General features: G+C 42.5%; 1 protein-coding gene across 1 annotated transcript in view; it reads left to right on the top strand.

Moving 5' to 3' along the window:
- The window catches only part of GNA12 (G protein subunit alpha 12), a 41,009-nt gene extending 24,952 nt beyond the window's left edge, over nucleotides 1-16,057 (top strand). The window contains exons 3-4 of the mRNA XM_066198481.1: nucleotides 7,865-7,915; nucleotides 8,900-16,057. Coding sequence (XP_066054578.1) covers nucleotides 7,865-7,915; nucleotides 8,900-9,469 — 621 coding nt within the window. The 3' untranslated portion in view covers nucleotides 9,470-16,057. The remainder of the gene's footprint in view (nucleotides 1-7,864; nucleotides 7,916-8,899) is intronic.
- The last annotated feature ends 1,650 nt before the right edge of the window (nucleotides 16,058-17,707 follow it).

Raw genomic sequence — 17,707 nt, 5'->3', positions numbered from 1 at the left:
CTGGTGATGGGCCAGAATCTTGGATGCATCTGTAAAGGTTTTGGTTCGGAACCAGGCAGAAACACCAATTAATTAATGGTTTCTCGTTCACTGAATTTAGTGTCTGCTTTTTTTTAACTTTGGGAGATAGGATTTTGGAGAAAAGGCAAAACAGGCCCTAACTTAAGGTAAACTGATTCTCTTCTCCTTCTACAGCTCAGAACTTTGTTCTAACTGTGGCAGGAGTGATGTTTCAGTTGCCTTTGGGGTGCTGAGCCTGGCGTGCACTCACGGAGCTCCACGGAGAACCTCCGGTGTGGGAGATGAAAGGGCTCTGGCAGCGCTTGCAGACAATGAATTCCCTTGGACAGCTGGCAGGGAAACAGGAAGGAATCCTTCCATGGGATGCTTAGAAGTAGGTCTGGCATCCACTCGTGCCAGGACTGAGCCGGGCTCGCTGCTGATATTGGATGCAGTCGTTGGGCTATTTCTGTTGTTTAAACATAACTGTGATACTTCCACATGAATTTGGTCTAGATCTCCTTGCATCCACTCTTTGACTTGTACTAGCTGCTGGTCACTGAAGGGTAGGACATGCTGAATCCCTGTGGCTGATGTTCAGATCTGTCTGGTTAAGATTTTTCTAGATTTATTTTTTTTTAAAGCTAACATTTAGCGTGTTTGTGTTACAATTTGTGTTTTGTTTGTGGCCAGTACTGTTTTCCCTGCTGTTTGCACCTGTTTTTCTTCCAGTCACTGCAAATCTGTGAAGCAGAAACAGCAGTGATTAAGACTGTAAGTATGAGTAAAATCAAAATTACAGGGGTTTTCTGTTAATGTTTCTTGAAGCTTGTAGTGTAGGATGGAGCCTGCCTTAGTCTGTTAACAGAAAATTCCTTTCTTCCTGGAGGCACTGCTGCTGGTGTGCATATTTGAGACAAATGGACGGAATTGTTAACCTAGTCCAAAAGTAATTTATCTCATCTACATCCTGTTGATGTAGAAATACCTAGAATTTCAGGCAGAAAATGTAACTTTGGTTTTCCCTTGCAGCACTTGGGAGGAAGAACTGCTGTATTTGATTGCTGGAAAGAGCTAACACATGTTAAGAGTTGCCCTTCAGCACAAAAACCCTGCTCCTGTGTGACTGTTTCTTAGCTGCAAGGCTGGAATTTCAGTCACAGGATTCCACAAATCTTAGTACTGATGTGAAAGCTCTGATTAGGCTAAAGTTTTTCTGGAGAATTAAATAAACATTTATCACCTATTATTATCCATATGCTGCAAAGCACAGTGAGGCCATGTATCATGTAGGATGAGTTCAGATAAAACCCCCCTGATGTGTACAAACAAATTTTTCCATTGCCTGTTAGGACGGAGATGAAAAATAATGAATTTTTAAAATATTTTCAGACCTTAACATCTGATACCTACCGTGTGTGAGTAGGCAAGAGAAAGGAGAGGTAATTTTTAGAAGTTTGGAACCATATGGTACTTTTTTTGTAGTTGGTATGTTTGTAGGGTCCAGATAGCAGCAGCTTGGATAAGCACTGGAGTAGCTGGATGGGAGCCAGGAGTTCAGTCTGTTGTTAAGGAGGAAGTTAAATAACACTGGAGAGATTTGATAGCTGGAATTCTGTACAGCTTAAATAAGGAGGAGTGGTTGGTCTCTGCATTGGAGCTGGTGACTGAATGAAAAATTAGTGCTTGTCTTGTGTCAATAAATTTCAATGCCCAGACAGGATGTAGAATATCTGTTAGAACAGAATTGCAGTGTCCAATGGGCATCAGCATTTCAGGGCAATTTAGGTTACTTCAGCATCCTCTGGGGGAATTCTTAACAAGCACAGACTTGCTCACCTCCTTGGCAAATAATACTGAATTCATCAGCTGTCAGCGAGGAGAGAATACATTTCTGCCTGCAGTAAATCCATGCCCTGTTAGCAGGGAGGCTGAATAGAGGTGTAGATTTAGAAGTAATCTCTTGGAGGAGCCTGTGGGCTCAGGAGGGGGAGTTGTTTGTTTGTAGTTGTCCCTCAAGAGAATTTTAGCCCTTGGATAGAAGCAGGGTGCAGAGCCTGAGCCTGTTCACTTCCCAGAGGGTTTGTGTTGTGGTGGCAGGGTGTCAACCTGCTGCTTGTGTCCAGTGCCTCTCACTAAGAAAAGCATTTTCTGTATCACTTTTTGATGGCGAAGTTTTGGTTCTAATTTCAGTACCCAAAAACCTGGCTGATCTAACTCCTGAACGTTTTCAAATACTGGTCCCCTGGTTATTTTGTAACCTTGCTCTTCCCTTGGGCCTCTTGCTTTTATAAAACATCTGAAGTGGTGACATTCAGACCTCTTAGTTGAGAGGTGATAAGACATCCCAGGAAACTTGGGAAAGAGGAGATCTCAGGGTTTGCAAAGAAAGATTTTGCTTGCAAGTTTGCTTTTTGTCTGTACGTGTCTCAAGGAGCCCTCATGGAATGGTTCCTTAAATAAAGGCCAGCTTTGGATGAAGTTGTGTCAGTGCTTTAAGTCCATCCCATTTATGTACCCAAGATCTCAGAGCTGAGAGATTCCCAAACATCTTCCCTGGATTTCCTGTTTCCCAGCCCTGCTGCTGAATGTTTCACAGCTCCTGAGCAGAGGATGGGTGACCAACACCAGTGTTCTATCTGGGTCAGTGTTCTCTCCCCTTTCAGATTCAGCTGCAATTTGTAGCAGTTATTTGCAGTTTCTGTTTCTCTGGGTGTTTCGCTGTAGCGTGGGAATTCTGTTAGATTTGTATTCTGTGTTTCTGTTAGATCTGTATTAGATGCTTCCTTGAAGTGCAACATTTCCTTCCTCTGTGGTTTAATCCATCATCTGAAACAAGCTAAGACTGACAGGCCTACCTTAAATCGTGTGCTCTAAATTTAGCGGCCAGAGACAGAATGATCAGGAAGGGCTAAATTAATATTATGTCGAAAAGGCCTTGGGGCAAGGAAAGGAAAAAAGCCAGTTTGGAACAGAGGGTTCCCTTTCAAGTCTTTCAGTTCAGAGCAGAATTTAGAGGAACTGCTTTTCAGCAGGAAAAGTTTGAAATGAGCCAGGATTTTAGGGAACTGGACAATGGGATATTTCACTGCCCTTTATGATCTGACCAGGGCTCACTCTGAATAACTGAGGGTTACAGTGATAGCTTGGTAAATTCTGGCCTTCCAGAACATGTCTACTGAGTTTCTGGGGGTATTTTAAAGTAATCTGCATATGATTGCTGTGCATTTATTTTCATGCAATAAATACTGCTTGGGAACTCTGCCCAAAATGAGACTACCAATGGCAAAGGAAGCGATGCCAGATTAGTTACAATATTTCTGTGTGGAGATTTCCTATGTGCTCTGTACGTAGCCTGAAGGGACAGGGATGTTGAATTCAATCAGTTATTTTCATGGTGACTTATTTGGAGCTCATGTTAAGATGGCATTCACAAAGTATGAGGCATGTAGATTAAAAATTTCTTTATTTCATGGCTTTTGCCCCTTGAGAATGCTGTGGTCAAAATAATCTAGCATATAAAAAAAGTTTCAGAGGACTATTTCAGGAAGCAGGAGTATATGTTTACATTTCAACTTTCCTCCCTTTCTCCTCCACCAGTCAGTTTTTAAACAAATTGTACTATTTTCTCTGGCTTCACCAAACTTTATACTGCAGATAGGCCAGTTTAAAAGAACAACAATTTAAAAAAAATAGTAATCCAATAGCGATACTGCATTGTGGGCTCATTTGAGACCTTCTGTTTGTGTTTCTTGATTCCCCCAGTTCCCAGATGTGCAGTGACTCATCCTCCTGAACAATGGGAACAGCATCTCTTACTCCTTCTCTTGGGCCCACTTGGCAGAAGTGTTACTCAGAGGGTCTGGATTGCAGAGGGAGGAGAGATCAGCAGTGACACAATGAGTCAGCCCAGCTTTGTGGTCACTCTGGTGTGGGGAGCAAGGAGTGGAACGCGAATGGTCGCTGCTCTGCTCTGGGGCACTGAAAAAGGACCATCTGAGCGACGTAAAATTCATAACTCAGAGGTCACTGTTCCCTCCCCCACAGTAAAACATGGGGTGTGGGTGCAGGAGACACCACTGAAACATCTTGATTTATTATCAAGGAGAATGAGAATCCATAAAAATAGCGAACTGGTTTGTAACTTTCCAAGGTGAAATGTACTAATAGAGCACCAGTTAAAAATAAATAAGAAATGTCAGTGCCGAAATGCTTCACTGGCAGACTCTGCTGGGACTGTGACAGAATGGGGCTTCCTATCTCAGCATTGTGCTGACTGAAATTAAATGGTCTTTCATATTTTAAAAAGCATTATTTGTGAATATGGCTGGAATATTTTTAAAGGAAATAGTGTGCTGTTAGGACAATGCAAGCTGTGAGTCTTTTTTAATCTAAAAGGCAGACGCTCAACAACTTTCTATGAATGTCATTGATCTGAGGAAGCTTCTGGAGCTGCCACAGTTTTTCTTGCAACATCAGCCTGTAAAAGATCTGATCTGGATCTTTTTTGGCTTTTTTTAAGTGAACACACCATGATGTGATTATATTTAGGTAGTTAACGTAGAATAAATACACATAGAGGGTATAAATATACATACATTATAAATAACTTCAGCTTTCATTTCTACTTTGCAAGCATAGCTTAAAATAGATTGTGATGTTAAAACAACCTTTCTTTTTCCACCAGAACCATTAAAATACTGAAATTGAAGTCATTAATCTGCATAAAGATACTTTTAGTATCTGATGAATCAATTACAAATATTTGCTGACACTTTTATAGGAAGTCATGGTCATGGACCTGAAATAACTGGCTGAGATCTGGAGGAGGAGAGCACTTGAAGTGCTAAGCCAGCTTTGAATGGAGCTGAATGGCCAGATGGATATTGGAGAAACACTAAATATTTGCACTGCAAAAACTAAACTAGCTTCTTTATGGCCAGTGTCTTGAAGAGAAAAAATAATTCAACGCGAAAGGGACAGCTGATACTTTATTTTGATAATTATTTGCTTTGAATGGAAAATCTACTTTGTTTCAGAAACTGTGTGTTTATTTTTATATACGTATGTTTATATATATAACCATTTGTTTGTATGCGTGTACAGTACCCAAAGCATGAGACAGCTTTGCATAAATAATAACTTATTAGTGGAATTCAAAAATCCGTTGAAGTGCAGGTTGAGATAAAACTCAATAAATTTGACTTCTAGATCTAATTAATATTGCTGTCTATTTTCTCTCAATGACTAGGAAAAATGAATATAGAAAGGAATGTTCAGTTAGCATAATTATTCTAATTAAAAACACTAATGGCAAGCAGTTGTGAAACCTGGAGTTTCCATATTTTCCTCATTTAATACATTACGTGTTACTCATCAAGTCAGTTAGTGCCCAGTGCATGTGTGTGCTGCTGGCTGGAGGAACTGAGTGTGCTTCCCAGAACATCCCAGTTTGCTGTAAATCTGACTAAGATGTAGAACAAGGTTATTCCAGAAGCCTTTGGAGTCCACACTTCTGTAGAACTTAATACAGGAATCGTTAATCAGGGAATCATTAAAGCAGGAGGTTTTGAGTGTGTGCGCTGGGTTTGGGGTTGTTACTCTGGAAGGTTTTTGGTGGGTGTTTTTCCTCCCTTCATGTTTGTGTGCTTGAATGTTTTGAGGGTTTTTAAACTTCAAACCCACTGGAGCTTGTTGAGGATTTGTTGTTTTGGCTGGAAACAGATATTTTGACTTAAGTACTGCATGCCTTTGGTTGGTATGCTGGAAGAGAATATTCAGATTTTTTCAGATCTGTCAGAACATGCATATGGTGCTCACACCTGTTCCAGCCACCTGACTTGGTTACCCAGCTCTCCCAGTGCTTTGCCATTGCTGCTTGAAATTTCCCTGAACAAATTACGAGGCTTAATTGCAACGTTAATAAGAGCTGGGTGAGAACCTAGAGAAGTCTGTTTTCCCTAAATCACTGCAGAAATGAACATGTATTTTTTCCATTAATCAGTTTATTTTCTTACCTCCCTATCAGCGTGCAGAATGTCAGAGTGATGGATGTGTGGGGTGGGAATTAGGGGAGGCAGAAGCTGTAAATCAGATGCTCCTGCCTGTGTGTCCCTGCATTTCACAGGCACACGGCTGTTCCCTGCTCTGGTGTGGGAGGGCGGATGGACAGACAGGGACTCTTAAAGCAACTTGGTAGAAAATTGGAAGAATCTCTTATCAGAAATGGCCCCTTGGCAGTATTTTTGCACATCTGAAGGCGCTGTGTGGGATGGAGCACAACAGATAGAGAAGGGGTTTTTTGTAGCTTCAGTGATCTTTTCTTTCTGGGCTGTCCCATCTCCTGGACATGACTAATGCTGTACAGGAAGCCCTTTTCTCTTATTCATGCAGTCTGTGATATCTCTTCTGATCCACAGAGTGCCAAAAAATACAGGAAATTACTTTCACCTTATGAAAATTCATGATTGTAAGGAAGCTCTTAGAGCAATTGTTCTTTGGAAACTTCCCCTCACCCCCACCCCACCCCCCCCCAAAAAAAAAAAAAAGTGTTTTTTTTCTGCTAGCAATCCATTGTAAATCTTTTGTAGATACATGGCAGTCTTTTGCAAATCCATGTGTTCTCTCTCCTTTATGGAAAGACACTTCCAGTTTTAAATGTTAGGAAATAATAAGCTCCAGCTCCTTTTGTGTGTGCCTTATGCTGGAGCATGTACTTGTCCAACACTGAATCCTCTGATCTCCAGTCTGATTCCTCACAATGAACTGTTGTATTCATCTGTTTAGAGTTGCACTGGGGGCAATAATTCTGTTCTGCTGTCTCAGGGCTATAGTGTAGAGGAGGATGTGTGGTTTGAGAATTTATATTGCAGCTGGAGTCCAGGGTAGTACTTGGAGGAAGTTCCATTCTGAATTAGTGACTTGGTGAGGGCACCTACTATCATTTGGTCGTGACTGACAGCCCTGCTCTGTGATAAAGAATGGGTCTGCCTGCCTAAAATCACTAAAAGGCAGCAGGATTTTCCCCTTTATCATTCTTATGGCATGGCTACAACCACAAGACACATTCTGAACAATAAAGACTTATTGAATTACTTTTTTGTGAAGGGAAGTATTTTCAGGAGAGTTTCACTCCAGCGTAGTCTGCATCTGTATGGAAACAGTTTTGTTACTTCTTTTAAAGTCTGTGCAGGGTTTCTTGTCCCACTTAATGCAAAGGGGCCCTTGATTTGTGTGGGACATCCTCTTACACAAGAGAGAATTTTCACAAATGAATGAGCTTTCCCTGCAAACGTTCCTATTTTCTTCTCAATATAACTGCTAAAGAACTTATACAAGATGAGCAAATCTATTATTAAAAGTCTTGAGCCCAGAAGGGAAGCTATTTGTGGAAGAGCAAGTCCTTGAAAATGTTCCTTTTTTCATTTGTTTGTGACAAGCAAGTCTAGCTTAAATCATCATAAATGGTGGGGGACTTAAATCTTCCACTTTTCTAAAGATATGTCAGCCAGTCTAGGATATGCTTTTGTTCACTGTTAGGAATTTTAAACAAAATACACTGGTTTCTTATAAATGTGTTTCATTTTTTACTCCCACTCAGTGTCAATTAACGGCACTTATCTTACAAGGGGGGAAAAAAGCCAAATCCTTTAAGTCAAAGAGCTGACTTTAATAACACTTCTATTGTAGAGATTTACTGGATAGACCTGAGCATTCGTTCAAATCTCTTCTCAACTTTGATTTTTCCAGCCCTGGTGATATTGCTCTGTTAGAGCTCAATGCATGTTGGAAAGAAGGCCTTTGTTCTCTTGGGTTTGCTGTCCTAGAAACAAGCTCAGTTGCCATGTCTTTCCTTTTTTCCCAGGGTGAATCGGTGAAATACTTCCTGGATAACCTGGATCGCATTGGTCAGCTGGTAAGAAACCTTCTCCTTCTGAACCAGAGAGCTCCAAGAGACAAGGAAAACCTGAGTGTACTGTGGTTCATGGGGCTTGCTTGGGTTTGTTGGTTGGTTTATTAAATGCATTAAATAATTTCAGTGTTCTTTCTCTAGAGACAGTAAACTCCAGCTTTCTGAAACTGAAGCTTAGCATTTGTTTAATCTTTCTTGACAGACAACAACTGGAAATTGTATTTGTGCACATATTTTATCAGCCCTCCCATGCTGTCTCTGGATCTCATTCGCTTTTCCTGATGTTCTGATGGCTGGTGCTACTTAAGGTAGCAGAGTGAAACCTTAGCAAACTAAAAACCATCCTAGCACTTTTAGGATTCAAAATCTGTAATGAAAACATCTGTCAGGAGACTTGGAGGAGGAAGAAGAAAGGTGATTTTCCTAAAGAGTAACAGTGATAAGGTTCTGAAGAACAAATTTCTCTACAGTGGTAGATTGGGCTACAGCTCATGGTAGAATCTCTTGCTGTAATTGCTAGTCATAGAGTGTGAACCTGGAAGAAGAATTTCCACTAAAGCTTTCAAGATGGTCCTTGTAAGAGTAATGAACTGTGGGAAAGATAGATTTTAAAAAACAAAACCTTTCAGTGATGACTTGATCTGCTTTATTGAACACTACCTAAGTGGCAGTAACACTGTAGCTAAGAAGTTCATAATGAAAAAAATACACTTCAACGTTGAAGAGGGTTGAAGGATCAAAGTGTGTAGGAGTGAATTAGTCCTTTATTTTTGTACTCATATGACTCAGGATCTTCTGTAGCTCATTACTAGTGTTGAGCTAAATGGTCAACAGGCCAGTTGAGTGTTGTTGAGTATTCATTCTTCATCTGATAATTTTTAAATTTAAAAGCAGCTTCTGGTGATTTTACCCATCCCTTCAGTATTCAGGCATCAGCCAGAATTTTTGAAGGACTTTTTTTTAAGACTTCTCTCCTTTCTTTTGCAGAACTATTTCCCCAGCAAACAAGATATTTTGCTGGCCAGAAAAGCCACGAAGGGGATAGTAGAGCATGATTTCATCATTAAAAAAATTCCTTTCAAGATGGTGGATGTAGGGGGACAGAGATCTCAGCGTCAAAAATGGTTCCAGTGCTTTGATGGAATAACTTCCATTTTGTTCATGGTCTCCTCCAGCGAATACGACCAAGTCCTCATGGAAGACAGGCGCACAAACAGACTGGTGGAGTCCATGAATATCTTTGAGACAATAGTCAACAACAAGCTTTTCTTTAACGTTTCCATCATCCTATTCCTCAACAAGATGGATCTTCTCGTGGAGAAGGTCAAGACTGTCAGCATTAAGAAGTATTTCTCGGACTTCAAGGGCGACCCTCACCGGCTGGAGGACGTGCAGCGTTACCTGGTGCAGTGCTTCGACAGGAAGAGGCGGAACCGCAGCAAGCCGCTCTTCCACCACTTCACCACGGCCATCGACACCGAGAACATCCGCTTCGTCTTCCACGCCGTCAAGGACACCATCCTGCAGGAGAACCTCAAGGACATCATGCTGCAGTGAAGGAAGAGCAGCGTCCTGCTCTGTTGAAATTTCCGCCGGAGGGTTCGATCGAAGTTTTTTTATCCTTTCTTTGTGGCCCTTGCATGCGGCGTGGGACCCGTGCGAATTCCTTGGCTCAGGAATGCTGTTCACTAGCCAGTCCAAACAGAGGAGCTATAGGCCGGAGGAGTCATGTTGATGTTAGCTACTGAATCATTTGGACTAAAACACTACTGAAACCTGGCCATGGTAGGTTCTGTACCGAGTTTGGAACGCTGAATGATGCAACCACCGTCTGCCTTCTTCGAGAACAGAAATCTCTGACAGACCATGGATGGAAGACACGTTTCAAATGAATGCGCTCATTTTTCAGAGACACTTATTGTACAAACTGCCTTTTTTTGTAGTTTGGAGGTGCTGAATCGATCAAACTAATCTAAACACGATGAGATTGGCAGCTGTATTGGAGAATGTTAATGGAAGTTCCATTCTTAACCCTTAGGAATATAACCAGGTCTTATGTGTGTGTTCAGCTTTGCTGAGGGTCTAGAATCCACCTCCCGAGGTGGATGCACAGCTCATGTCTGAAGGTTTTGCATGAGTCTCCTGAGGCAGAGGTCTAAAACTTTGTAAGGAAACTCATGTTGGAGTAAATGGGATGGGGACTTAAGGCCTCACTGATACAGAGAAGGGTTTATTTTGCACTATGAGTGGAGAGTGTTACATCACGGGAAAACTGATTTCCTTGATGCAGCAGCCTGTGCTGGAGCAGCCAGCCATGTACCTGCACAGTGGCTGCTCGAGGGAGATGTGCTCCATGGCCAGCCAGCACTGTCCTCACACCCACAGTGGGCAGCATTTGTGAAGGTTCAGTATCTCACGTGACAGGGCTTTGTCTGTACTCAAAAGTTTGGAAGCTGATTAAACTCTTTAAGCAAAGGTTTTGGTAGCACAGCAGCTGCTTGATTAGTTCCCAACAGCTGACCTAGGAGGACTGAACACCCTGGAGATCCCAGCTGCACTGATGTATTTGGACAGCAAGACCTTGCTGTAAAATTAGCCTTTAATCTGTGTCTTAATGGGATCTTTAGCCTGTAGTGATGCACGTAGAACTCAGAGCACAGTCAGGTTTGGAGTCGCCCCTTTTGGGCAGTGGTTTGGGTGTAAAATGCCAAGAGGCTGTGAATAATTTGGATGTGAACTCCGAATTTCTTTGTGCTCTCAATCTCTGCCAGGTGCCTTCTCTGTGTACAGACATTGAATCTTTTCTACTGCAGTGGGGTACATGGACAAACTGAAGATATTGTAGTGCTATCCTTTAGGTAACTCAAACATAGTTTACTGTGCAATTTTTGTCATAGTTTTTATCCAAGAATAAAATCTGAAGGGCTGTTTGTACCCATAAAAAGTCAGCAGATTCCCTGGAGTTCTTATCCCCTTTGAGCCTGTAATGGCATGTCAAAACAAGCAAAGTTTTACTTCAGCTGGTAATCCCATGGGAAATGTGGTCAAAGAGAAATCCTGTTCCGTTGTCCTTTCATGTTAATTTGGATAAAATCTGGAATCTTTTCTTCCCCTCTGAAGCTTGCAGATGTTCATATCAGTATTTTTGTGTAGTTTCCTGATGTCACAGCCTCCTGGCTTTCTTTGTGCAGGCTCCAGAGTGGAAAAGCTGTGGCTGTTTCAGTGCCTGTAACAGGCACAGAATCGAGGTAAGAAGCAACTGAGAAGTTGCAGATGGGAAGATCTAATTTCATAAACTTAAATTTCAGCAAACTTAAACAGGAATTAGCTTCCTTGCAACAAGTCTTATTTTGCCAGGACCAACTCTGTCTTTTAAATATTTATTAATTTTTAGCCTTGAAGGGGAAGAATGTTACGTGACTAATATTCAGATGAGGGAAAAATCTTAAGATTATTACATTTGAAAAGGAAAATGTTTCACCATGGCGTGATGCAAACAAGTTTACTCATCACATAAGGTTAGTTTCTCTGAGCCCATTTGTTTGGCTGAAGACTTAAGGCTGCTTTCAAAGCTTTCAGATGTTTCCTGAGTTCTTGGTGATGGTTTTCACTTCACACAAGACGCTGGGAAAGAGGAGGCAGTTGTGGGCTCACCTGACTTCTAGGTTGACTTGACTTTAGTTCTTAGTTTGCTGTGAGCTTTATTCTTTCACTGAATTTTCCAGATGAGTTAATATTATGCTTGTTTTCTCAAATGAGTTAAACATTCCCTTTCAACTGTATTTTTTCTCAAGAATTACCTCAGTTTGGTGTCTGAATCTACTGTAGTTTTACCTGGGAGGCATAGCATGGAATTTCCTGTTCTGTTTTTCTCTTGACACTCATCCATGGTTTTGTATCCTTAGTCACCTTATGGATTCACCCTCAACAGAGCTAACGATGCAACTTATATTTTAAGTAACTTAAAATCTGCGCCTGGAAAAGAATCAGCATGAGAGATCTCACACTGAGCTCTCAAGCTCCTTTTTTGTTTTTTGTATGATATGGCAGTTTTGCACACTAAGTCAGTTTTAGGGAACCAGTTTGCCCACCTTGGGCTCGTTATTGCCTTTCTTGTTTTAATTGATGAAATGGACCTGAGTGTGGGGCTGCAGCTGCAGGTGGAAATCAGTGGTTTGGCTCTGTGGGCGCAGAGTTCTGTCAGGTTTGGATAGTGATGGATCACACCAGGAACCCCAGGTCAGGAAACTCTCCTTGCAAAAGTCAAGCACTTCCCAAGTTTGCAGAGGAGCTGGCCTGTGAGTAAAAAGGACACGGGGGTTTTTGAAGTGTCACTTTTCTCTTGCCACAGCTGAGGGGGCTTGGGGGGTTTTTTCAAGGTAAGCTGTAGTATAAAGCCAGAAAATCATGTTGTGGTAAATCAGTGAATTACTAAAGCAGAGCTTAGGTAGGTGAGGTTGGTCACACATCTTGGGACAGGCCTGGTCAGTTGCTTAGTCCTTTCAGCAGAAACAAATAAAAAACTATTTTAAATGACATCCTGGAGAACTTTGCAGGTAAACACAGCTGGAGAGAAGATCTTTTTTTGTTAGTTTTATAGGCTTATTGTTCATTTGGCTGGTCAGGAAATGGGTCACAGGCAGGATGATCATCAGATGGAGACCTTGAACAAGGACTTTTCTTTTTTTCTTTTAAAGAAAAAAGCAGCTTTTTGCTGTCCCTCCTCTGACACCCGGGGTCAGTGACAGAATGTTACAGAGGGGTTGTTTCTCCCGAGGACAAAGAGAGGAAACTCTTGCAGCCTGTGCTTGGGGCAGAGACTTAGGTAATCCTGGAGTCTAAGTAGAAAATCTAAATGGGAGTCATTTATCCAACGCTACTTGGTGTTTGTTGTCCTCAAAACAAGTGTTAAGCTAATATAGAGTGTGTCAGTAGCACTCGTGCAGATTGCAGTGCTGTCAGGCCCTGGGCAATCCTGAGATGCATTGCAAGGTGACTTGGTGGAGTTACAAAGGAAGAGTGCTTTTCTGGAAGTGACACATTCAATAGGCACTTGTCACTTTGAAGGAAAGAAATAGTTCTTAATGTTGAAAATTACCTAGTGGTGGTTATGGAATTGAAATTACTGGCCACTCAGTTTTACAACTCAAAGATGCTTTCAGTTTCATGCAAAGAATGAATCGTATTTAATACGGCAGCCTAGATTATTTGACTTATTAACTTGATAGTGTATTTAATTTTTTTAATTGCTGCTGTGTAAAACCTGGAAGTGGGCATGTTACAGGAATGAAGCTCCTGAGGATGGACATTCCCAGGCCTTCTGAGGCAGGTAAAGCTGAGCTGCAGCCAGGCAGGCAGATAAGAGAAAGTAATGGCAAATAAACCCTAGGGAAATGGAGTAGGAAGAGCTCATTGGTGGATGGCACTGGAGACAAAAATATAATTCCCCAGGACAGCTGAAGTGGCATTTGGTGTAAAAAGTGGTGCATTTGGGAGTGTCCCATCCTGCCTGTGTGTTGCCCCCATTCCCTCTGGGAATTCACCCATCCTGGTTACTGTGATCTGCAGAGAAGTGTAGAATTAAAGCAGTTAAAAGAACAGACTTGGTACCACTGAAGAAACCAGCAGCTTTCTTTAGTGACAGACAGCTGCCTTCTACAGAACAGCATTTTAGAAAACAGGTCCTCTGCTGCCTTTAGATGGCTGTCTTTGTATTAATATGTTTTAACTTATATTAACTTATGTTTTAGAGTCTTTTCTATGTGTGTACTTCCTTATTTCTGGGGGAAAAAATCCTTCTGTGCATGGACCTAGAGGATTTCTCTAAAAGGCCCCTCTGATTTTCAAGCAGTGAGTTTTGACACCTGCCTTAGCTCGCCTTCTGTCATCAGATTTTCAGGAGTACCTGCTGGATTGATGGATGATTTGATGTGTGCCAGCTTGAGAGACAAACAAAATATGCAACACCTCCACACAGTGCAGTTTGTCATGCAAACCAAACACTGATCTCATGATGAGAACTGTAAGTTTAGCAGTACCCTCTTTTCTATATTCTCTTTCTAGTATAAGATCACGTGGTGTAGTCAGGGGTTTAATATAGCACTGCCAACTCTTTACCTCATACTCTGTAATTCTGTAACACAAAGTGGTGGGTGGGGTGTTTCAGTAGCAACTATTAAACATCTGTGCCTACATTTGTAAATGAGCTTTTAACAGTTTTTATTTTTTATGGAGCATCCTTTATGGATCAGGAAGACTGGCATGGTCTGGGCCAGACTTAATGCTGACTCCACACAGTTCTAGCTGAGGACTGTCTAGCCTAGTGAGGAATAATTGGTAATGCAAGACCTAGTGCTTTTTAATAATACCTGTTTTGTAATTAGCTGGGGTGATCTCTGCTTTGTGCTGTGACGTGGGCACTTCTTTGTTTTAACACTAATCTCTTTTACATAGATGGAAATGAGTAAAGCCAGGAGATTTGGAGCTGGAACTGCCTCTCTGCTAACCAGGTGATGCTGCCTCTTTGCTCATCTTGGTGCTTGGGCAGTTCAGCTCGATCCCTGACGTTTTTATCTTTCTAATGGCATTTGGAAAGCGGTGTTGAAGTTTGTCTGTGTGTTGATATGCTTGTGTTCTTACTGGGTGGGGAGTGTGGAGGTTCTAGATTGTCAGTGCTGGTGGTTCTGTGCCTGGCTTGAGGAGCTGTCCCAGCCCAGCTCTTGGCCTGTGACTGAAGGATGTATCTTCTGTCTGGTGTGAAAACAGTCAGAGGGGGGGGAAAAAAGAGCAGCACTGACTTCCAAGGTGGACATTCTGGTTAAAAAAAAAATAAAATAAATAAAAGCCAAAGTATGTTGGAGGGGAGCAGGAGAGGGGAGCTAGTTTCTAAACAGATCCCAAAAGCTGATGGTGCTTGAAGACTGTATTGAAGTGAAATGCCCTCTGTCCTGACCCGAAAGCTTTGAGTGACTCCAGAGAGCCATTGGCTGTGAACTAAGAGCAGCAGGCTGGCAAGGCTGGCCCTGCCATTGTAAAACCTCTCTTCATCTGTTCGTCACTGGGTGCTAAAACTCAATTTTGATAAAATACAGTACACAGATCTCTGGCCAGACAGTGCATCCTACTCCTTCCTGACAGCTGCCTAAACTTTCTTCAAGCTACCAGAGCATGAGAAGGTAAGAGGCTGTTTCCAGTTCTTTGAATAAAAACTACAACCAATGGAGAGGAACATTTTTTAATGAGTAGGACCTGAGAGAGCATCTTTGGAGGGAAGTGACAGGTTTTGAGTAGCACAACTTCTCTGCTATTGCTTGCCATCGATCTCCTGTGCAGAAAGAGATCTTTGGGCACAAAGGCTGAGAGGAGATAGCAGGGAGCAGGGGGATGTGGAGGAGAAAGGATCTGTTGGGAGCTCATGAGACTTGGGAAGGTGGTTGGTGGACTTGGGTTTGGAGAGGTGTGTTCAGAGTCCTGTTTGCATTGAGGCCATTAACCCTCTGTAGGATAGAGAGTGTTCCTCCAGGTTGTGTTGTCCGGAATGTAGAATGGGCTTGAATCGATGATACAGATTAAAAGGTATTTCTGGAGACTCCACTGAGCAGCAGTGCTGGTGTTTCTCACTCTAGTGAGGAGTTGTTTTGTTTGTGGAATCAAAATGTACAAAAGCAAACTGACAAAACGCCTGTGACACAACCACATAGCTTAGGAAGCCAAGTGATGTTATCTTTTATTCTGCAATGTACTTGCTCTCTGGTGCCTATGCATTAACACACATACTATGCAATATCAGTCTTTTTTTAAACCAGTTCACTACATTGGGCAGGAAAGCCCCGAACTTAGCCTTAATTTTCTTAACAATTCACAGGAAAGTACTTTTAAAACAGTGACAAACGCAAAAAAGGTGGAAAATGCATAAAGTAAAAGCACAGTCCCAGACTGCTCACATAAGTGTCTTTCTAGCACCAAAACAGCATCCGTGATAGAAGCAGCTACTTGCTGTAATAGTTTCAACTTACGAAAACTGTGTACTAGATAAAATTATATTGTGATGTGTAAAAAGTGTATTTTATAGCTTTGGTGACTTAGTTTACTGTTTTGTATATATGAATTTTATAAATCTATTAAAACTTGACTTGTTATACTGTTCTTCATGGGTTTCATCTTTCAGCGAGTGTCTGAAGTGACTTTTTTTCTTTATTAATTTTTTTTTCTGTGGACTGCGTGGAAGTGCAGCTGTCATGCCATGAAATCTCAGCCTGTCACCTTCAGGTATCTCCCATTCCCCCAGTCCTGGTTGGAATAATTCTTCCTGAATGTGTGCAGGAGCTCAGGCTTGGTGACACATTAACCTGTGTGAAACCTGGAACTCGTTCATCTGTGGCATTCCTGGGGCTGACTGGGGCATTAGCACTGATGGGAAGTGGGAGGGGAGGCACAGCTGGAGTTTGCTTGTGTATTTTGAGCTCAGCAGGGGAAGATAATTGGGCCTGTTGAGATGGGAGCACCTGTTGGAGATTCCTAGGGTCTGGTAATAAATAGCCCTGGGGACTGTGCCTGCTCCTTTCCCAGGGCCAGGCCCCTGTCTGGGAGCACAGCATGACCTTTGGGGGGGTCCCGAGTGTCCCTGTCACACAGCAGAACCTATGGAAGGTCCTGAGTGTCCCTGTCACACTGTAGGACCTTTGGGGGGTCCTCAGTGTCCCTGTCACAGCACAACCTTTGGGGGGTCCTCAGTGTCCCTGTCACAGCAGAACCTTTGGGGGGTCCCCAGTGTCCCTGTCACAGCAGAACCTTTGGGGGGTCCCCAGTGTCCCTGTCACAGCAGAACCTTTGGGGGGTCCCCAGTGTCCCTGTCACACAGCATTGCCATCCTGTGGCACCTGTGCTGCCAGCACTCGGGCTCCTTGGGAATGCCATTAACCTTTCCTCACATTCCCTCACTGAAGGCCACATCTGGCAGATTTTTGTGGCAAGTCTTGATTGTTTCTTGTGTGAACTGTTAGTGCCAAGTCGATTCCAGTGGCAGTGCACAACTTAAAACACTTCATGGAGCATTTTTGGTCCTTTCTGCTAACAAATGGAAATGCAGCAGTTGAGCTGCATCAGGTCTTTGGGAATGGCTGGCTCTGTGTTCCTGGATTGCTGGGCGGTTTCAGGTGAGATGTGTTGCCAGTGTTCAGCATCTCTGCTGAACAGCAGTTGCAAATTCAGTGTGCTGTAGTAGAAGGTGCCCAGGTGTGATCACTTTAATCTGAAAAGCTCTCAGCAGCAGCTCCAGGGGCTCTCTTGGGTGAGTTCTGTGGAGCAAAGTGACCCTTTTGGGGCCCAGGTGTTCTGTGATGTGCCCCTTCCCTAGCTCAGCTGCACAGATGTTGCTCCATAAGAGCAGAGCTGCTGCAGTTGGTTCTGCAGGTGGGTTGGTCTGTTCAGTGCCAATGAGTGCTTGTGCCCCAGGGAGAGCTTAAACTCCATATATTAGCTTGGAATTACCTTCCCAGGAGCAGCACAACTCCCTGTTCAGAGCCAGAGTATCTCTTCTGCAATTTCAGTGATCCAACAGTGAAGATAAAAGGGAAAACATGTCTGTTTCCCCAGGGAGAGGCTGCTCCAAAATGCAAAGTATAGCTTATATTTTTGCTCAAGTGTACAAGGTGTGAGGTTTGGGGTGGTTGTAGTAATATTAAAGTATTCGGTAGAACTCTTTGAGGAGAGAAATTAAATAAATCCTTGTGGTTTCTAGCACCAGGCTGGTATCTCATTATCCTTACAGACCTGGGAGGAAGTTTACTCAGTTAC

Source organism: Chamaea fasciata, unplaced genomic scaffold (genome assembly GCF_029207755.1).
Source record: "Chamaea fasciata isolate MVZ Bird 193981 ecotype frontalis unplaced genomic scaffold, bChaFas1.0.hap1 SCAF_16, whole genome shotgun sequence".
NCBI classification, from domain to species: Eukaryota; Metazoa; Chordata; class Aves; order Passeriformes; family Sylviidae; genus Chamaea; species Chamaea fasciata.
This window is presented reverse-complemented; position numbering and strand designations above follow the sequence as displayed.